The sequence below is a fragment of the Glycine soja genome, chromosome 15 (assembly GCF_004193775.1).
Source record: "Glycine soja cultivar W05 chromosome 15, ASM419377v2, whole genome shotgun sequence".
In the NCBI taxonomy this organism is placed as follows: domain Eukaryota; kingdom Viridiplantae; phylum Streptophyta; class Magnoliopsida; order Fabales; family Fabaceae; genus Glycine; species Glycine soja.
This window is the reverse complement of record NC_041016.1, coordinates 729,812-751,929: the sequence shown is the minus strand read 5'-3', so window position 1 is coordinate 751,929 and position 22,118 is coordinate 729,812. Positions and strand designations below refer to the sequence as shown.

Genomic DNA, 22,118 nt, shown 5'->3' with positions numbered 1-22,118 from the left:
AGGGTACAAGAGAACACAGAAGGAAATTTCGTCTCTTGAAAGTATTAGACAAACAAGAGACAAAATCTACTGTAAAACAACACAAGTTTGTTACATCAAGACAATACTAGTTGTCCTGCTGATAAAATAAATGTAACATTTTATTTTTATTTTGCTAAATGCAGGATGTCTCTTGAAAGTTAAGGAGTAACTCCTCAAAGTATCAAAATTTATTTAAAGGAATGAATTATTCCAACAAATGTTTTTTAATACATACAACATATTGAATCCTTGATCATATACTTAAAAGAAAATATTATTTATGAACTATGTATATATTTAGTTTACTGTTGAAATTGTTGCCGTATTTTAATGCAGATCTAATAAGTAAAACAAAATAAAAGCAAAACTAAAAATTTTGATCATTTGACATAAATACTTTTGCCTCAAAAGTAATTTTTCATCTAATTTCGAAACACCCTCTATGTCACATTGTCTTGATATGTAAGATTTTTTTTGCACAAAATTATTATATTTAGATATAGTATTTTTTTTAATCATATTGAGGTTCAACTTGGATGTATAAAATTTATGGCAAAAAATAATTAGGTCCGTTTACGGTTTAATGAACATTGTCGCTGCCATTGCATAGTGTGCAATGTCGTTATGCGGTCACCTCGTTCTTTAAATGCTGTTTTGCAAGTGTTCATTTATTGGTAGGAGGTGTTTCAGTGTATCTGACTTTCTGTTACATGTTACTCTGTAACTAACTATTCCTACTAAACCAACACACTCTTGTAAGATTCTCTCACCAAACCAGAGATGGCCCGAATCTGACAGAAAATGAAGAGCCTCAGATATTGTTCCACTTCAACATTTATCATTATCTTCATTCACATAAATATACTTGTCACTCATGCAGAAGGGGTTGATCCTGTCATCCAGCTCCCACGTTCCGGATTGAAAAGAACCCGAACCAGATCTAAATGGGTTCTTTCTGTCGGTGATTATGGTGCAAAAGGGGATGGCCTTCATAATGACACCGAGGTCATTTCTATCTTTCCTTTCATCTCTTTTCTGTAGTATTTGGTAATCCTTGTTTCCCCCCCCCCCCCCCCCCCCACAATTGCAATGATGAATTTGTTGTTAGAGGGCCCCAAATTTTTAAGCTTTTGAGCTTATTTAATGTTGTGGTCTTGTGCGTTCGTTGTTTTTTTATATAATATTTTTCGTGATCAAGAAAATGTAATCTTGTTGACTGACAATTTTGAACATCATAATGCTGTAAACAAACAAGTATTTCTAGAGATTCTACAGCGGGAAAATCAGTTACAGTTAGGGTCAATCAGGTAGGAGGGTAATTGGGATAGTTCTTCTACTTAAGCAAAATATTAAGATTCGTGTCTTGCAAAATGCTTAGGCCAACAGGAATAAATAATGCAGCCACCATGAAATATGTGATAATTTTGACTGCAAGGGCTAGGTAGGATTAGGAATCTCCACCTGCAACTGCAAGCACAATACACAACCACCATATATCCTGATTCTGTTTATTTATCTTTTCAGGCCTTCCTGGAGGCTTGGAAAATCGCTTGTTCTCTATCTGGATTTATAAGTGTGGTTTTTCCATATGGGAAAACTTTTCTTGTCCATCCGGTTGACATTGGTGGGCCTTGTCGATCTAAGATCACTTTGAGGGTATGCTCCCAGAGTTAAATCTCCCACATGTTGAAGTAAATTTTTGTCATCTGCTCCTTTCGACTCCTGAATGAAGTATGTCATTATATAGAAAACATTTATTTACTTGGTTATTTTCAAATACATTATAGATCTCAGGGACAATAGTTGCACCACAAGATCCAGTAGTGTGGCATGGTTTAAATCAGCGCAAATGGCTATACTTCCATGGGGTGAATCATCTTACTGTAGATGGTGGGGGGAGGATCAATGGAATGGGACAGGAATGGTGGGCCAGATCTTGCAAGATCAACTCCACAAATGTATTTCTTCCTGGAATGCTTAAATTAATATTTTGTTGAAGTTTAATCAACTGTGTAACTAAGTGACTTCAAAATGTCCTTTCGCAGCCATGTCATCCTGCTCCAACGGTTAGTGGCGCGCTTCAGATTATAGACCAAACCAGATAATTTCCCTGCTCTGATATGTTATGTGTTTTATTAGCTGAATATGAAAACAACATTTACACGCAGGCCATGACTTTTCATAGATGCAAGGATCTGAAAGTCAGAAATCTTATGTTGATAAATAGCCAACGAATGCACTTGTCATTCACTAACTGTATGCGGATTGTTGCATCCCATCTCAAAGTGTTAGCACCTGCTTTCAGCCCTAATACCGATGGAATCCACATTAGTGCAACAAAGGGAGTTGAGGTCAGGGATAGTGTAATTAGAACAGGTAGGTTATCCTCAACCAAGTGCCATATTAGCTTTACTTATCTTGAATGATATTATGGTTTCAGCAGTAATTTTAACATGTTTTTTACTTCAAATAGCAATGGTCATATAACTATTAAATAAATAGTCATATTACAGGAAACACAGATAGCTCCTGTTAATAAAAATTAGGATAAGCAGAATGACACTAGTTTAAATGGTTTTAAAATCCTATGGTTAGAGAGAAATGAAAGAATAAAGTAAAAATCTTTGGATTGTGAATCTGTCTGAATTTTTTTTCTTCTTCGTTGGTGCTAAATCCTGTCTGAATTTGATGATATGCATGTAAATTATTACATGTTACTAACTTCGGACCAAGTTTGATGTTATTCAGAGATAAGAAAGATCAGAAAAAAAAATGCATGTAAAAAATGAAAAATAACAGGCAATAATGTAATTGTGAAACACCATGCATATGTGTAAATCATTTAAAAAATTGAACAAAAGTCCAATGTAAGAGCAGTGATTACTTTCATTACTGACTCTATGTTCCAGAATAAACTTTTGTGATCAAGTAATATACCAGAAGAAAAATAATTCACTCCATTATGTTCGATTTCAGGTGATGACTGCATCTCAATAGTTAGAAATTCTTCACGGGTCTGGATCAGAAACATCTCTTGTGGTCCTGGCCATGGCATAAGGTGAAAGTAATTTTCACTTTTCAATTCTCAAGACGTATAATTGTTAACCAATACTGAAACCTATTTTTCAGCATTGGTAGCTTGGGAAAATCAAAGAAATGGGAGAAGGTGCAAAATGTAATTGTCGATGGAGTTTATCTTTACAACACTGATAATGGGGTGAGAATCAAAACGTGGCAGGTAAGTTTCTTGACAACTGTAGCATTTTCTTTTTATATGTCATCCAACAATGTACAAATTGATTGACTTGTCTCAATTTTTCGTTAGGGTGGGAGTGGTTTTGCCTCCAAGATCACATTCCAGCATATCTTGATGGAGAACGTGTCTAATCCAATAATAGTAGATCAGTACTACTGTGATTCACGAAATCCATGCAAAAATGAGGTATAGAATTTTTGTGTGTTCATTCTGTAAATTTGCCCGTATGTTGTGGAGTGATGCATTATTGTTGGTTGGAGTTATTTTTGAGGGAATAGCCTACATAATTTTGAAAGATTTTACTGTTTGGAGAATATAATTAGCATATTTCGCATTGATTACATAGTCATTAGAACTCTCAATCTCTAAGGAGGATAAGTCCATGATATTTCTTTCGAAATTCAATTCAAACAGCCGAGGGAGTACTTAGCTTCTGGTGCGGATAAAAAAATTCAAGATTTGTAGTAAACTAATTCTACTGTAGCTCAAATATGATGAACTGCAAGAATGAATGTAATGTCATGTATCAAAATGCAGACTTCGGCCGTCAGAGTGGAGAATATATCCTTCATTGATATACAAGGAACTTCAGCCACTGAAGAAGCAATCAAATTTTCCTGTAGTGATGCCTTTCCATGTGAAGGATTATATCTCGAAAATATTTTTCTTGCATCATGCTTCGGAGGAAATACTAGCTCTTTCTGCTGGCAAGCTCATGGCTCTGCACGGGGTTTCTTACATCCTTCTACCTGTCTCTCAAGCAGTGACGATCGTATTAGACAGAATGTTGGGGTAAAGTCAAACCCTGCTATTCATTCCGTCTGAGTATAATTATTCTGTACAGAATAAAATGAGCACATCAAATTCCTCTGTAATTATTTTGTACTTTACTATTGTTTAAGGGGAAGTCAGATATGATGAACACTTATGATCTGTTTTGAATATTTTTAAGTCTAGTTTTTAACTTTACAAACAATTTTTACACCTCAAGATATTAGCAAAACAAGTGACTCTGGTTAGTCAAGTTTTCAGAAGGTCTAGCTCAACTTTGAGCGCAATTTTAGAACTTGTTTCTTAACTTATTTAAGGTGCTTCTTGTGCCTATTTTGTAGCCCAAGAAGTCTAGTTTTCCACCCAACAAACACAGCGCATATCGAACAAACAGGCAGAAGATATCACAAAAACAATGAAGTATGTTCAGACAAAATCGTCATTGGTAATAAGCATATTTCCAACTCAATAATCACAATTTGAATAAAGTGTATAATTTTAAGTGCCAATCTATCCATGTTATATACTAATAGAGGTAGTACAAAGGGCAGCAAAGTTAACATGTTCTTAAAATGCTTTTAATCTATTCATAAAAATTAACCATAAAAGTCAAAAGTTTTTGAAAAAGTAACACGTGTCTAACATAGGTAACAGGCTTCCCTTTATTGTCTTGCTAAATAAAATTATTAAAAGATAAAAGCACTGTATTCAATTAAATTTATTAATTAAATAAACATTAAAAACTGTTTATTATTCAAATACACAGATAAAAAGCTAGCACCAACTGTACAGTGTTGGGCTACAGACTGTACAAAAGGCCCATATCACACCAAAAGACAAAAGGCTTTTCACAAAGCAAAAGCCTTGGACAGAGGTGGGTTTTCAAAATTTGAATTTGAATGGACTCTGCTATCTATTTCTCATTCTCTATTCTACCTTGATTTTTCATTCTCTGATACCATTTTTTATTTCATCTTATCCTCTCCTCTCCTTCATGCATTTTTGTCCTTTAAAATTGATGTCTGTGTTTTGTTTTGCAAGATGGTTGGAATCAAAGAGGCCATGGAAGATGAGCAAGCTCCAACTGCGTGCATCTACAGATTATTGGTGAGGATTTGAAATTCATTTCCTTTTCTTCTCTCAGTCTTTTTCTTTCTTTGATTTTCGTTCTTATGTTTCCTCTATTCTACCTTCCAAGATTATTGACGAGGATTTTAAATTATTTTTTTTCCAAGAATGATGAAAAGAAAATCATGTGATGAGTTTTTATTTTGCTTTTGATGCAGATGTTTTGTTTGCTTTCTTTCTGCAAGTTGCGTTTTCTACTCATTTTCTTCTTTTTAGTTAATTTCTCATTAATTTTCTCTGTTTGTTTTTGGGAAAAATTGATGAAAGGGGAGCTAATCTTGATAAAGGGTAGAAGAAGTAATTTTGCACCTCACGTTGAGCACCATACAGCAATAAAGCAATTTGAGAAAGAGTAATTCTCCGCTTGTCCCATGCGTAGCATGGAGACACCTAAGTACCCTTGCTGATTCGAGACCAAAAATGAAGGACCAAACATCAACTTTTTAAAAGATAAAACATCGAATTTTTTTTTTAAAAAAAAAAAAAGATGAAGACCATAAATATCATTTGACCAATACTCATCGAGTAATGTACACTATTCAACCATACCAAACACAACATTATATGGAAAAAGAAAATGACAAACACCTAGCATGTTTATGGTACATATTCCAAATTCGTTGTAAGATGCACAATTTAGATAAAAGCAGGCAAAATCAATATCCAGAGTATTGAGACTTGTATGAAACGAATTGATCAGAGAAAAAAAATGGCAAATTGCAATAACAATTGTCGCAACATGACAACATTGAAAATTCCTCACCTAGTGGGATAAGGCTCTGTTGTTGTTGTTGATAACACTGAAAATTGAGGAGAATTTACTTATTCAAAAACTGAATATATTTCTAACTTAATGCATCTGGACTACATGCTGCTAAGATTTACAAGTGTCAAGCTTTTCACTAACATGCACAAGAAATTTGTGTTGATGGGCTTATCAGAAGCTGATTCAGCTTGAAGCTCTAACACCTGCATTAGCGAGGGCCAAGTTTGGGGCACCCATGGGCAAGAGGCTTATAACTGTTTTCTGAAGCTCTGAAAGTTCTAGGTACCATCTTATCAACATACAGTGTTCCATCCAGGTGATCACACTCATGTTGTAAAATCCGGGCCTGCCAACCAGTTGCATTTATTTTGATGGGTTCACCGTAACGATCAAAACCTGCAACCTCAACATCAAGGTACCGCTCTACCACAGCACTATATCCAGGAACACTGCAAAATGTTATTAAAGATGAAAATGTTTCTTGACACATTATTATCACATAAACACAAATATAAAGCGATCCAGAGTTGGTATGCTTTAAATTATGACAACACCGTTGAATAGCTGTTACCTTTAACAATAATTAATCCAGCAAATTCAATTGGATGCAATCCTATTGGAGGAAAACCTCACTAAAATGTGGCATATTTGCAATAAGAGGGCTGAATAACATTAAAAAAAAAACCTACTGTTCTGTTGTTGCACATGCCCCAATGTGGAAATGCACTAAAAACTCCACAGAACCTAATGAATATTGATTGGATGTCACATTTTAAAAAAAGGAAGAAAAAAAAAACAGATACAAGTTCACATCAGATGTTAAAATTAAGATATCGTACACAGATTGAAACTTAAACCCAAGCTATCAGTACATGGGGAACACATTAAGATATCGTACACAAGTTGTAAATGTATAAATATTAGCAATGCTGTTATGCATTGGTTACATGCACCAACTAAAGAAATTTGCTTCCTTTTAGCCCTTAGCCAGAATAACAACTTGAATCACATCAACTATGAAGGCATTTGTTTAAATGGAAGCATATAGTACATATGATATAGGTTAAGAGAAAATAATTAAATAATGTGGTAATAGGCATACTAGTAGTTGCTTTGGTGACTGCATCTTTGCGAAATTTGAAGTCATAAATAACTAAAAAAATGGGCGAGAGTGTCAAGAGTCTAGACAGACAAGTTAAATATACAATTAAGTTATGCAACATAGGCTCGAATATATTATTGGTTGAAGTTTGTTGAAAAACAAAAAAAAAAAATCGTGATTGAGAGTCGATTTTGCGATTTCTGGTAAAGGAATGAAGCATAGATAGTAGTATGAATAGGAAGACCTCAAGCAGCCTTCAAAGAATAGGGCAGTCCTGGTGGTGGTGTTCTTTAGCTTGGGATTGAGGATGACCAAAAGATCAAAAGGTGTTCTATCTTGTGCCTTGAGCTCTTGGTTTGAAAAATAAGCCATATATTGGATTTTGTCTTCCAAAACAATAATCCTTAAGGGGATTCCAATCTGTGGGGCAGCGAGGCCAACTCCAGGTGCTTTTCTCATAACGCGGACCATGTCGTCGATGATCTTCTGCACTCTCTCTGACTTGATTTCAATGGCCTCAACTTCTTCGGCTCGCGAGTGCAGAACAGCCTCTCCGGCTTTCACTATTTTCGCCAACTTTCCCGCCAACCAACCCGAACCTGAGCTCATCTCCCTCCGACTCATTACGACGCCCTTTTCCAACACCTTCGGAACCACCCGCCGCACCACTTCCATGCTTTCTGCTTTCACTCCCACATTTTACTTATTCTATTCGCTTTTATTGGGTTTCAACTTTCAAATATCCAATGGGCTCCGCCTTTGGGCTTTCATTGACACCACTGCCATTGCTAATGGTCCCTTCCAAGGGACTGGCACCTATTTTTTCCCCCCTTGAAAATGTCATTTTCATAGAAAAACGATTCTATTCTACAACTATATAAATGAAGTCGGGTTTCCATTATATAATGCGGGTGTGAAAAAAAACACAACGTAAACACGATTTCATTGTTATTTGGTAACATAATCGTATTTTTGTTAGATTAAGTGGGGGTGTAAAAAATATATACAATGAAAATATAATTCTCTTGAATAATGTGTATTAGAATCACATTTTTTGTGTATATATTTTTTCACCTTAATGGAAACACATTTTCATGCAATCTAGAGTCGGTGGGGGTGCGCAAACCAAGGGAAGGAGTTGCGATGTGTTTGGACATAGTGGTGAGGATGCATGGTGGTGGTCGGGTTGGTGAGGGATTGTGCGATGTGGAGGTGGTCGGTGTGACTATGGTGATGTGTGACAACTTTGGATCTGGATGAAAGTGGTGACAAAGCGGTGGTGATGCAATGGTGATGGGCTAAGTGGGGTGAGAAGAAGGTGAAGGAGAAGAGGGAAGAGTAAGAAGGTCTTTCCAACAATGCCCATTTTGGTTCACTTAAGAATCCATCCATCTTCCCTAGTTGATCCTAAATTTGTCAAATTTTTATTTGCTCGGTAGCATCCAATTAATTAATGACATTTATTTTTGGTACATGTTTCTTTTTATTCAATTTAACAAACAATTGAAGGAAGGGTAAAATTTGAAGACAAAATTCATAGAAAAAAATAAAAACAAAATTTGCAACAAAATCAAACTTTAAAGGAAAAAACTACCATTGAACTTAATTAAAATTTATCAACAACATGGATATTTTTTATACTAAAGTTAATTATGGAGTATCATATCCAATAAAATTGTTAATTTCTGTAAAATATATTTTAAAGTTATACTCAAGATTTTTTTTAGTTAATAATATAAAAATTTTCACATCTAACAATGTATCAAAATTAAGACTATTTATAATTTTATCATTCAAACTTATCACCTAATATGATAAATATGTGATGATGTTAAAAAGAACTAAATAATGTTGCAGATTCTAAAATTTAAAAAAAAATATGTACTTCTTAACAAATTTTTTATGAATACTTTGGCACTTTTATTGTGCATCACATTCATCTCATATTTATGTCGATAATTTATTTATATATAGTAAGCTTTATGTCACCTCAGTCAGTATCTTCTTTTTCGTAAGGGAGAATGTGCACGCTAGAGTTCCTCAAGCCATAAAACACTTTAATTAATTCTACAAAATCTTTAATTTATTCTTTGACTTTAAAAACATCATTTACTCGCAGTACAATAATGAAAAATGCAGAAAAAGACTAAAATGAATTACTTTTCATGAAGTTAAACTGTTAAAGGCTAAAATAAAGATTTTGTAAAATTAGAAACTAAAATGACTTGAGAATTTTGTAAAATCATAAACTAAAATGAGTTATAATCTAATGTTAAGTATATAACTCACTCTCCTTTTTTACAACCAAGTAAACAGTACTAATTAACAAGTGTTACCAAATTAGTGACAATAAACGGTGGAGGCTCACAGTAGACTTCTTGTAAAAGCAACTTTATATTGACTAATTGAAACATGTAACTAACACGGGTAGCTTATTTTTCCTTTCCAGTATGCTGTAATCAATATGATCTCTCTTGCACTTGATAGACTAAGTCACTTAGTTTAAAGCTTCTAATCCCATATCCAGATAAAAAAATGCTCAAATATTCGTCACATAAAACAGTAAATAATTTATAGAGATGATTATAAATTCTTAAGCACATAGTTCAGCATTTTTGTTGTGCATCACATTCATCTCATGCTTATGTCTATAGAACTTCGCTTTGTGTCTCCTCAGAATTTTTCTTTACCAAACTCCTTGTTGGTTTTTCTTTTACTTAAAAGAAAGGTAGCGGTCCAAGGAAGTGAAAGAGACACTAGTCCAAAAGTGTGAGAAAAAAAGGGGAGAGAAAGAGAGAAGATAATTGTTCCACCAATGTCTTCTAAAAATTTTGTTCAATCGGTTATTTCTCGTTTTGATGGTCACTATAATCATTGGAGTATGTTGATGGAGAATCTCTTGCGATCCAAGGAGTTCTGACAGGTTGTTGCAGATGGTGTGGCAACACCAAGTGATGACGTAGTTCTTACAGATGCACAACAAAAAGAGTATGAAGTGATGAAATTGAAAGACTTAAAAGCCAAAAATTATTTGTTTCAAGCCATTGATCGTTCTATCCTTGAAACTATTTTTTGCAAAGATACTTCTAAGGAAATTTGGGATTCAATGAAGAAAAAATATCAAGGCTCCTCACGAGTGAAACGTGCTCAACTTCAAGCATTGAGAAGAGACTTTGAAGTCCTTCAAATGAAAGAAGGTGAGTCAGTAACTTATTATTTTTCAAGAACCATGGGTATTGCTAACAACATGCGATTTCATGGTGAGAAAATGACTGACACAACCATTGTTGAAAAAATTCTACGCACATTAACACCAAAATTTGATTATGTTGTATGCTCAATTGAAGAGCCAAATGATATTAATGATCTTTCTCTTGATGAACTTCAAATTTCTTTATTAGTACATGAACAAAAGATGAACAGAAGTTCAACAATGGAGGAGCACGCATTGAAAGCTTCTACCAATACTCATTCCAACAACTCTAGAGGAAGGGGTAGAGGTAGAGGTAGAGGAAGAGGACGTGGAGATCGAGGAAATAGAGATTTTAGCAATAATTCCAAAGACAATAATGATCAATTTCAAGGCAATGGTAGAGGAAGAGATCATGATAAATCAAAGGTACAATGCTATAAATGTCATAAATTTGGTCATTATGCCTCTAATTGTTTATACTATATTGCCTAATCTTAAAGAAAAAGGGAAAAGTTCAAATTTTATCGAGGAGAAAAAAGTGGAAACCTTATTGATGGCTGTTGAAGATGCAAAAGACAGCGAGACAAAAATCTGGTATGTAGAGACTGGTTGTAGTAATCACATGAGTGGAAGTAAGTCCTCTTTCTCATATTTTAATGAAGATTTTCATTCCACGGTTAACTTTGGTGATTGTTCTATTGTAAAAGTGATGGGAAAAGGTGATATTAAAATAAAAGCCAGGAATGGTTTTGTAGAAACAACTTCTAATGTGCTCCATGTCCCTGACTTGAAAAGCAACTTGTTAAGTGTTGGTCAATTGCAAGAAAAAGGTTATGAACTTTTTATTAGCAAAGGTACTTGTGAAATTTTTGATCCTATTTGAGGTGCCATTGCAGTTATAAAAATGAATTCAGGCAGGTTATTCCCACTAAAGATTGAAAGCATTCATTCTAGTTTAATGGCCAAAGATACTGTTTCTACTTGGTTGTGGCATTATCGTTATGGTCATTTGAGTTTTAGTGGATTGAAGACCCTTGAACAAAAAAACATGGTGATAGGCCTTCCATAAATTACTGCTCCTTCTCGTTTGTGAAGAATGTGTTGTTAGCAAACAACATCATTCTCAGTTCCCTAATGGAAAGTCATGGAGAGCAAAATGTGTTTTGGAATTGATTCATTTAGATATATGTGGTCCAATAAATCTTTCTTCCAATGGAGGTAAAAAATACTTTATTACTTTCACAGATGATTTTTTCTAGAAAAACTTGGGTCTATTTTTTGTAGGAAAAATCTGAAGCTCTCTCTTCATTTAAAAGCTTCAAAGCTTGAGTTGAAACAGAATCTGAAAAGACTATTAAGTCTCTTCGAACAGACCCTGATGGAGAGTATTGCTCAGATGAATTTTCTACTTTCTGTGTAAATCATGGAATCCGGAAGGAGTTGACAATAGCATATACACCATAACAAAATGGTGTCTCATAGAGGAAAAATAGAACCATTCTCAACATGGTACGGTGCCTCTTGACTAAGAGTGGCATTTCAAAAGAATTTTGGCCTGAAGCTATTAATTAGAGTGTGCATATTCTAAATAGAAGTCCTACATTTGCTGTGAAAAAAATATGACATCAGAGAAGGCATGGAGCGGAAGAAAACCAACAGTGGACCACTTCAAGATATTTGGATGCATTGCTTATGCCCATATTCTAGATAAGAAAATATCAAAGCTTGATGATAAAGGTGAAAAATGTATCTTTCTTGGTGTTAGTGATCAATCAAAAGCATATAAATTGTATAATCCTGCCACTAAAAAGATCATTATTAGTCGTGATGTTGTTTTTGATGAAGAAAGATTTTGGGAAAATAACATAGATGAAACAAAGCAAATTCTTGCAAACTTTGATGAAGATAATGAAGATGAAGAGTTTCAGACAAGGGACCTAGAAGAACAACGAATTCCAGCAATCACAGTTGAAGATGAAAGACCTCAACGAGCAAGAAGAAGGCTTGCATGGATGTCTGATTGTGAGGTAACAGGAATTGAAGATCCCATTACTCATTCTGCTTTGTTTTCAAATTGTGACCCTACAACCTTTGAAAGTGCTATCAAAGAAGAAAAATGGAGAAAAGTGATGGATGATGAAATTGATTCCATTGAAAGAAATGATACTTGGGAGTTGTGTGATCTTCCAAATGGACATAATACCATAAGAGTGAAATGGGTTTTCAAAACAAAACTAAAAGAAAATGGTGAAATGGATAAATATAAGGCATGCTTGGTGGCCATGGGTTACAAGTAGTAGTATGAGGTTGATTACACAGAAGTGTTTACACCAGTTGCAAGACATGATACAATCAAGTTAGTAGTTGCACAAGCAGCACAAAATGCAGGACCTATATTTCAACTAGATGTAAAGTCAGCATTCTTACATGGTTATTTGGAGGAACAGGTATTTATTGATCAACTCCCTAGTTATGTGAAAATTGGAAATGAGCACAAAGTTTACAAATTAAAAAAGGCTCTTTATGGACTAAAACAAGCCCCTCAAGCTTGGTATAGTCACATTGAGTCTTATTTCATAAAAGCTGGTTTTGCAAAATGCCCTTATGAGCATTCATTGTTTATTAAATCTAATGAAAAAGGAAAAATGCTCATAGTATGCTTATATGTTGATGATCTTATATTTACTGAAAATTGTACTCTCGTGTTTGATGAATTCAAGAAGTCTATGATGAATGAGTTCGAAATGACTGATCTTGACATGATGCATTACTTTCTAGGTATAGAAATAGTGCAATCAGATATTGGAATTTTTCTATCTCAAAAGAAATATGTGAGAAATATTTTGGACAGATTTCAGATGCATGATTGCAATTCTGTAAACATTCCAATTGAGTGTGGTTTGAAGTTGCACAAAGATCCTGAAGGGAAGAAAATAAACAGTACACTTTATAAACAGATTGTGGGAAACTTAATGTATCTAACTACAACTAGGCATGATATAATGTATTTTGTAAGTTTGATTAGCAGGTACATGGAGAATCCTATAGAAATGCATTTACTTGTGCTAAAAGAATTCTTTGCTACTTGCAAGGAACAAGAGAATTTGAGTTGTTCTATAAGAGAGGTGAAAATTTCAATTTGTTGGGATTCACTGATAGTGATTATGCTGAAGATTCAGATGACAAGAAAAGTACTTTTGGCTATGTTTTTATGATGGGGTTAGCAGCGATCTCTTGGTCATCACGGAAGCAGCCCATTGTCACTTTATCCACAACAAAAACGGAATTTGTAGCAACTTCAACATGTGCTTACCAAGCAATTTGGCTAAGGAATATTCTTGAAGAAGTTCACTTCAAGCAACAAGGTCCAACTCTCATCTATTGTGATAATAGTTCCACCATAAAGTTATCAAAGAATCCTATTATGCGTGGAAAAAACAAGCACATAGATGTGAGATTTCATTTTTTAAGAGACCTATCAAATGAAGGAATTATTGATCTTATCTGCTGCAAGAGTGAAGTGCAAATTGCTGACATCATGACCAAACCATTGAAGTTGTCTGCATTTCAGAAGCTAAGGAATTTGCTTGGAGTCTGCATGCTTAATGAATCTCATTAAACTGATAGTTTGCAAACTTTCAATTTAACGGAGGATTTGTTAGCTTTCTATATTTTATAACCTTTGTAACTGTTCTTTTAATGGTTAATAATCATCTTTATTATTAAAATGTAGGTTACAACTATTAAGTTTTTCTCTTTTATGATCATTTGATTATTACTATATAATATTTACTTATAAAAGACCTCATATTATTCAGAATAAAATTATACACTCTTGCTATCTCTACCATCTCTTTATTCTACACTCTTGTCATAAGCCAAATTAATAATACTAGTAATACATGTGCTAACATCCAAATTAGTGGCAATGAACGATGGAGAGTCTCGTTAGACTTTTCATAAAGATAGATGTTTTGATATAAGCACGTGTATATGTTGTAGACAGCTTTTTCTACGGTCAATCCTTTGGGCATTTCTACGGTAAATAGTGAGGAGATCCAGAAAATAATATATATATCTATAAATTCAGAAGCCTACGTGGTGGGATAGCAGCTCTCCATGCCTCTAAATCAAAGCCACGGATGGGCATCACATGGGTATCTTGATATTTAATTAATTTTTATTAGATGTGAATTGAAGAACGCACAATGCACCAATCTAATCTAATATTTATGGTTTAGGGAGGTCGGTATAGATGCAGCCCCATCATTCGTCTTAAGAATTTTACTAAAGTGGCAATTAATGATCTTGTTAGTTGTTCACTCGCCAAGCATTAAGCTGTATAGCATCTTTCTTCTTCGCACACATATCACCATGTCTTAAGCCGCAAGATCAAATTGAATCCTGTGTTGCACATGCTTCATCCGCTTTCGGATCCCATAATCTCTTTTTAAAATACTCTCAATCACTCTAATCTTAGTCTTTAAAAAGAATTATAAATTAATTAATGTTCTAACTTTTTAATAAAATACTCAAATATCTATTTTTATTTTATCCTTTAATAATTAATATTATTTTAAAAAGACTTAATAATACTTTTACTAAAATCAAGAGAAAGAACAAATATATTTTAGTAAAATTATCCCTAATCAATATTAATTATCTTCAAATATTTACTCTATTGGTTTCTGTGAAAAAAACTTTTAAATATGAGTTATTTTGGGACGGCAGAATATTATTTATGAATCTCACTGTTAGGATGACTTAGTAATACAGAAAGATCGAGTAACATGCATGAGAACTCATTCAAATCTTTATTATCATTGTATAAAAAAAAAGGTTATTTGTTGACGTGTGTATTGTGAAGTTCAAATAAAAAATTATTTATGATATTGACGTAATAATAAGATATTGACATTACATTAACGTACTAATTTACTGAATGAGGAAAAGCATTAAGCTTTCTTGAATCAATTGGCAAATTAATTTGAATATTATAATTATTCTTGTGGCATATATTGACGTCACATATATGCGTTCACTACGCTTAGCATATCGGAGCGGCTAGATATTCTCCCTCTGCACCTTTTTTTGCTTGTGACCGTCTATTAACTTTTGTTTGAAGGTAAAACCAAGGTGAAAATATATCACAAGATTAATGCGATCGAAATTAAAAAGGTATCAATTAGAAAGTGGAAAGAGCATATTCCCTTTCCTTGCTGTTGCTGTGTATATCTTAAACTATCTCTCTATATATATGAGCCATGAAGCACCATTCCATTGTAAATACCAAATACAAATACAATACAAGCCTAATTAGCTTTCTTTCTTTGACATCAATTCAATTAGAGAAGAAAGAATGAGAAAGAGTCACTTGCAACAACCTTCATCAGAAGTGCAAAGAGAGGGAGAGAGCAGCAAGTGGATAGAGAAGAGAAACCCAAGTTCAGATGATGGGGCAAAGAAGACGACTGAGGCCACTGGTCAGACAAAGAAGCCTATTAATGAAGACATCAATGCTAGTGCTGATGCCTTCATCAAGAACTTCAGGCAGCAACTTCTCATTCAAAGGCTCCAATCCATAGAGAATTACGATCAAATGCTTGCAAGGGGCCACTAGCTACCTAATATATATCCTTAATTTCACATTTATATGGGCGTAAACAGCTATATATGTAATGTAAGCTATTATATGCATGCATGTATCATTTCTATATCTTGATTTGTTGTTTCTTTATTGTAGAAGCATGGTTTACACTTTAATTACAGAGAAATAAGGAGCAGAGCAGAATATATAGTATACAGTCCCTGCCAAAATTATGCACGAATTTGTATTCTTCATTTGGCTTATGGTGTAACATCTTGGTACACTGGAAAATATATATACTGTTTTAATTCGTACTTTGCTTTTTTCTATTGGCATTAAAATGGTATCTAGTCTTGTCTTTTAGATAAGGATTCCGCTAGCAAAATCAGGTCATAAAAATACGTAGGGTCAATGATTGATGAATGATGAACTCTGTTAGTTATATAAAATAAAATGATGTTTAGCTTCTTGGTTGTCTATCAAAATAAGGTTATAAACATATATATTGGAATCTATCAAACATTTTCCTAGCAAAAATCCATCATAAAAGAAGTTAAAGAAAATATTTCTTAAACATTTAATGTGTTATTAAACACTTAGAGAGGATAAAAAAGAAAAAAAATAGATATATTATAATTTATAATATAATAAGAAGAGAGAGATTAATGAGAATTAGTGTTGATAGAATGTTTAACAAAATAAGAAGTGATTAGTATATTATTATTCGTTTATGTTAGGACTCCACATGATTTTCACTTTTAAAGCATTATTCCGCTTTAAATATACTTGTGTATATTTACCAAATGTTGTTTGCTGTGAGTGATTCAACACACATCCTTTAACCAGGACCGTGAGATTGATCCTAATAGAGTTACAATATTTGTGAGTATGTTACTCTTTCATGGGCCGATACAAAGGAAAATTGGCTCAGGCTCACATGTTTGAATAGCACCTGATTATGTATATATATAGAGAGAGAGGGGAAAATGTTTGATTAATAACTATTGTACTATTCAATATCTAAAGAGAATAAAAAAAGAGAAAGAAATAAGTAGGATAAAATTTATAATGTGATAAAGAAGAAAAATAGAGATAAATAAAACATGTTGGTAGGATACTTAAAATAAAGGATGATATATCACTCTAAATCTTAATACAGTGTTGATGTTATAATTAAATGTTATGCTATTTTTTAATTTGACATTCCTTAAAATTTAACTTGAATTTTTTAAAATAAAAATTTTACCTACATTTTTTTGCTGCCATTTTTTAACAGATACCAAACTATTTCTGGGTATACTACTTGTTCAATTCTAAAAGAAAGGTTTTGTTTGAACTTTGAAACTGTTTTAAATATAAAATATATTCATTTAAACACAAATTTGCATGTTAACTTTTGGAATGGGACATACAATGAAATTTAGAAAGAAAAATAAGGGGTTTTGCACCTCCAAATTTGGTTGCAGGCACCACATTACATTAAATGTAATGGAGGTAAAGGAAGCAACACTCTTGATCAGTAAATAAAAAGGGAACTTGCTATATTCACTCTCCTTCTTTGCTTATGTACTCTTTTTTTCCAAATAAATAGGGTAATGTATTTTTTAAAAAAACAAATTGAAAGGGAAAGTGAATATAGCAACTGCCCATAAAAAGTGATTAAATGCCTATATAGATATTTTGGGCTTTAGGCCCATGTAAAACGTAGCCTCAGAGAATAACGGTTATTTGGGATCACATTTGCGATAGCATTCAGTTAGGGTAAATTCTATTTGCAACGCGTTGTCTCTCTTCATAACGATGCTGTGGTTAACCAATTAAGCACATTCAAGTATTATAATGATAAGTAAACTAGTAAAGCATCGTCTCGCAAATAAAGAACAAGTCTCATGTGTGAGATTTTCGTTTTGGAATTTTTATAAAAAAAATGTGAGACTAACCTTCGAATCATGGTAATGATTAATTTTTTTTCTCTCTAAAATAACAACCATAAACTTTGATCTCTTAATTTTACAGATAAAATTCACTTGAGATCAAAGCCCACTTTCATTATGACCAAGATCAACTATGAATCTACTGTTATAGGTGGAACACGTTTGCTTAAAATAAATTATTCATTGTTTAGTACTATAATTATTTGTTTTTTTTATATAGAAAATAAGCTATAGTGTATTTTATATTACAATTTGCTTCTTATAAAAAGGATTGAAAGTAACATTTACTAACCTTTGCAATTTTCTCTCATGCTTTCACGCATAATTGATTTTTGCATTCTCAATTTATCAAAATAGATTCTCTTGTGTATATATCAAATTCTATTTAGATGTAATATTTACTTCTCTCTTCATAAATATTAAATAGACTTTATTTTGTTAATGTGTACCGATTCCGTACAAAATCTGTTTATAGTCTTACTATATTAAAATCGATCATACATTTAAAATCGATCATACATTCGAACATCCCAATAAATTATATAGGAGTTTTTATAATTTCGGAAATAAATTATTGCAGACAAAATTGGCATTCCGAGTCAGCTTTTCTGTTTGTTTTGCTGGTGCTGATTCAGCTTATATCTACGTACAATGAATAACTTTCATCCCTATTACATTAGAGTTTCAATTTGTTATATCCAAGTCATCGTGAAAGATATTTTTTGGGTACCTAAAATCATGTACTGTATTATTTTCCGTATTATTAGTTTGCTGATGTCGAACATGAGTAGGCATGCATGAAAGATCACTTCATGATAGAAACGTTTGCTCTGCCACTTTCACCTAACCTTGCTCGTTTCATTCTATACACATGATTGGTTACTGATTTGAATTTTATTATTAAGAAATTATTTTTTTATCTTCTTGCTTATGTAATTGGAAGAGTCAACAAATTGATTATAGAACTTCTATATCGGGTCTAAACAAGATGTAATTATTTTTTTTCCTTTCTCCCATGTGAACAACACCAACTATAATAAATAGATTTTTTTTTTAAGTTAAAACAAAAATAACGTTAATGTATTCATTCAACTAAACTCCATCTAATAAAATATAATATTTTACTTTACATTTAAGTCACTTAAATCTAAATAATAAAAATGAAATTTTCAATATACATGCATCTTATCTTTTATCTTAAAACTCTACCTTTCAGCCATTGAATATTTACACTTAACAAATTGACCAAGACCAAGCTAAAGACATTTGAAAATTATTCGAACTCAGATTTATCGAACGTGCTTAATTGTATAACCATTGCTGCCATGTTTATCTTGTTTTGTATTCCACATTTAAACTTAATTTTTTTCACTTAGTATTAATGGAAGGTAAAGGAAATTAAAGAATACAAATTAAATTAAATAAAATGGGTACATAAACATTTTAAAATGATAGTTTGTCTCATAGTTCAAACTTACACATATTATTCTCAATTTGAAGTGTTGTCTAAATTCATACGGATTAAATCCAATAATTATAAACAAATTACAATATCTGTATAATAAATGAGTTTATAATTTGAAAATTATATAACTCCTTAGGGCTTAGAGTTGCTAATTCCATTGGTAAAGTTATCTTAATCACAAATTCTATTTCTAAAACGGGAAAAGGTTATCTAATTTTTATCTTCAAAATCTACACAACTTTGTAACTCCTGAAGAAATAACTCATAAACTTTTTACTCGATGTATTTATATTGATGAGTTAAAAAAATTCAAATCATGAATTGATTCTGGATTTTACTCTTTCTCCTTAAAATTGATCACCTTCATATAAACTCTTCTTACTTTTTTTATATACTAAATTACTCATATGCACCAATAATAAAGTGTCACTTGGATTGAGAAAGCTTAGATACCAAAGCGAATGCTCACTTGAGAAATGATGCAAGAAAGCAAATCTCATTTCGGAAAAACCACTGGCACAAATTAAACCATACTTCTCTTTTTTTTATTTTAATAAGAAGCGAATATATATGGAATAATTTATTACTGCAAAGGAACTAGACAGAATGATAAAATAAGGAATAATCTAAACAGCATGAAAAAGGAGGAAATGATCATCATCATGATCTGACTAGTGGCTAGCTATTGGTTGAGAAATTGGTGTATCTGTTGAAGAATTTGAAGGTTGAGTCTGGAGCATGATCTGACCATGCCATTGTTATTGCCACTCGCTGCTAAGGGGATCACGGGAAGGCTATCACAATTGCATATCTCAATCATGAACCCATCTGGGTCATGAAAAAACAACTGATCCACTTTAATCCCTCCTTCCTCTACCGTTGCATGCACGTATTCAATCTCCATCTCCCCAAGCTTCTTCTCCACTGCCCCCATGCTTTCACACTAATTAATTCATCACAACAACATATAATGCCATGTTAATTTCTTTTATTCAATCACTTCATTAAATCACACTTCATTACGAGAATGAGAACAATGTTTTTTGTCCTTTCTGCACATGCAGCCAGGAAGGGGAGAGCTTAATTAGAACTTGAAACTAATACAAACGATTTTGCACTACAAGACATTGTTTGTGATTTTGTCTGTTTTGGCACTTTAATTTAACCCCATTTTAAGCCGCTGCTTTTATTTATTGTTGGCTTTTTCTAAGAACTGGAGTGTACTTTTCTTTCATTTTCCCCGACCAAGGGTAGCAACTAGGCTCCTAATTATTCTCCTATAATTAATTAAGAATGGCATGATCACTTGATTTTTTTTATCTGGGTACAAAACTGTATCAAGCATTTAATTTGAAGTTTAATTAAATAAAGGTAAAATTGTATTTTTAGTCTCACTTCGGATTTGATCCCTTGTAATTTAATTTACGAACTAGGTCCTCCTATGTTGTAAAATTGTGCAATATTAGTCTATCAGGTCACAATTAGACGTTGATCATTAGCAAGTGACGTTAATGACCGTCACGTTCTTATTGGATGATGACTGTCACGTGTCATGTTCTGATTGGATGTCAATTCCATGAAAGATGAAATGGATTGTTGTTTTCATTGACCAATCAGAACACGTAGCGGTCAACATTTCTTTGTAGCGATCAAAGTCTATTTGTAGTCTGGGGATTAATATTGTACAATTTTACAAAATAGAAAGACTTAATTCATAAATTAAATTAATAGGAGATGAAATTTAAAACCGGAGATAAACTGGGAGACTAAATTTACAATTTTGACTTAAATAAAAGTCACAATCGGATATACTAAAATCTTGCCTGGAATGATATATGGTTATCTTTTGGATTAATTTTCGTCTTTCTTGGAACGTTGTCGGGGTCCTCGGCTTGCAGCAAGTGAATTCCAATTCCGTATCCGAATAGCCTGTACAATGATACAATGATCAAATAGAAAATACCGACAAGGTTAAAAAACAGTGAGAAAAAATTACTCCCTAAGAAAAGAAAATAACAAACAAATATTGTTCGTATAAAGGTTTGGCGTTTTTGTCAATTGTTAATTAAAATAGTAATTACCATGCCCCGTCAAAATCAAATGATCCCGGCCTCCTGATGGGAAAAAATCCGAGAAGGTTCTGGTAGAAGTTGATAGATTCTTTCACGGAGGTACAGATGAGAGAGATATGGTTCACAGACTTTAGGTGCAGAGGGTTTCCTACGTTTTCTTTCATTGTGTTGTGCTCCCAAGCATACAACGTACGACAGAAACAAATAAAAGCTTTTGAGAGAGAGAGAGAGAGGATAAAGGAAGGAAGCAGAAAGAGTGGAAGTGCACCAGGTAAGGCGAAATGGGTGGCCACTTTATATAGACAGACGCCACCATCTGTGCCACGTTGGAGTTGGATGGATTTTGTTTTCCTGACACATCATTTCCACGTTAAACGATTAGGCAAACATTAATTTTGGTACAAGGACACTACATGAATTTTTGTAATGAAAAATCTGATTGAATATTTTTTAATTAATTATTTCAAAATTAATGTTTTTTTAAACTATGACTCAGTGACAATATTTTTACTGTTAGTTTCTTTAATTGATTTTAATAGAAAAATAATATTAAGTACAAATATTCCTTCTTTCTCCGTGTGTGTTAGAAAAATATTTGTTGGTAAAAATTAATCTCTTAAATAGATTATAATATGTTGAATACTTCTTAACTATTGGTGGAAAAATATTTAATTCATTCAAAAATAAAACACTTATTGGATCACTAAATCAAATTAAAAATAATATATATATATATATATATATATATATATATCATTTGTTGAATAACTAATAAATATTTAATTTGAATTTGTAAATGAATTTTCATGATTCTAGCATTCTC

The 22,118-nt window shown here is 32.8% G+C and overlaps 3 protein-coding genes across 6 annotated transcripts; 1 reads left to right on the top strand and 2 right to left on the bottom strand.

Moving 5' to 3' along the window:
• The first annotated feature begins 650 nt into the window (after nt 1–650).
• Nucleotides 651–6,458, top strand: LOC114388394 (probable polygalacturonase At1g80170). Of its 4 annotated transcripts, XR_003661485.1 has the most exons (12): nt 654–1,026; nt 1,546–1,677; nt 1,809–1,979; nt 2,067–2,087; nt 2,190–2,397; nt 2,998–3,079; nt 3,151–3,259; nt 3,347–3,463; nt 3,815–4,069; nt 4,815–4,922; nt 5,090–5,155; nt 6,118–6,132. XR_003661485.1 is itself a non-coding variant. In XM_028348855.1 (11 exons), exons 1-11 carry the CDS (start codon nt 823–825, stop codon nt 6,205–6,207), a joined length of 1,455 nt encoding a protein of 484 aa, XP_028204656.1. In that variant the 5' UTR covers nt 651–822; the 3' UTR covers nt 6,208–6,458. The 4 variants fall into 4 exon arrangements, 3 of the variants coding, with proteins under 3 accessions (XP_028204656.1, XP_028204658.1, XP_028204657.1); XM_028348855.1 differs by lacking the exon at nt 4,815–4,922 and having other exon boundaries at nt 651–1,026; nt 6,118–6,458; XM_028348857.1 differs by lacking the exons at nt 4,815–4,922; nt 6,118–6,132 and adding an exon at nt 5,444–5,643 and having other exon boundaries at nt 652–1,026.
• Nucleotides 6,221–7,719, bottom strand: LOC114388029 (peptide deformylase 1A, chloroplastic-like). Its single transcript, XM_028348369.1, has 3 exons — nt 7,289–7,719; nt 6,324–6,391; nt 6,221–6,231 (listed from the first exon to the last, which is right to left on the bottom strand). Exons 1-3 carry the CDS (start codon nt 7,717–7,719, stop codon nt 6,221–6,223), a joined length of 510 nt encoding a protein of 169 aa, XP_028204170.1.
• Nucleotides 7,720–19,737: 12,018 nt separating this feature from the next.
• LOC114387036 lies at nt 19,738–21,577 on the bottom strand. The gene is made up of 3 exons (XM_028347138.1): nt 21,305–21,577; nt 21,047–21,152; nt 19,738–20,166 (listed from the first exon to the last, which is right to left on the bottom strand). Exons 1-3 carry the CDS (start codon nt 21,457–21,459, stop codon nt 19,906–19,908), a joined length of 522 nt encoding a protein of 173 aa, XP_028202939.1. The 5' UTR covers nt 21,460–21,577; the 3' UTR covers nt 19,738–19,905.
• Nucleotides 21,578–22,118: the final 541 nt, after the last annotated feature.

Excerpts from the sequence above, each read along its gene's own strand:
- LOC114388394 (XM_028348855.1), top strand. The coding sequence starts at position 823 with ATGAAGAGCCTCAGATATTGTTCCACTTCAACATTTATCATTATCTTC. Across the intron at positions 1,678-1,808 it reads GATCTAAGATCACTTTGAGG|ATCTCAGGGACAATAGTTGC; the intron begins GTATGCTCCCAG and ends AATACATTATAG. Across the intron at positions 4,070-5,089 it reads GTATTAGACAGAATGTTGGG|ATGGTTGGAATCAAAGAGGC; the intron begins GTAAAGTCAAAC and ends TTGTTTTGCAAG.
- LOC114388029 (XM_028348369.1), bottom strand. The coding sequence starts at position 7,719 with ATGGAAGTGGTGCGGCGGGTGGTTCCGAAGGTGTTGGAAAAGGGCGTC. Across the intron at positions 6,392-7,288 it reads TTCTTTGAAGGCTGCTTGAG|TGTTCCTGGATATAGTGCTG; the intron begins GTCTTCCTATTC and ends AACATTTTGCAG.
- LOC114387036 (XM_028347138.1), bottom strand. The coding sequence starts at position 21,459 with ATGAAAGAAAACGTAGGAAACCCTCTGCACCTAAAGTCTGTGAACCAT. Across the intron at positions 21,153-21,304 it reads TTTGATTTTGACGGGGCATG|GCTATTCGGATACGGAATTG; the intron begins GTAATTACTATT and ends ATCATTGTACAG. Across the intron at positions 20,167-21,046 it reads ATAACCATATATCATTCCAG|TGTGAAAGCATGGGGGCAGT; the intron begins GCAAGATTTTAG and ends TGAATTAATTAG.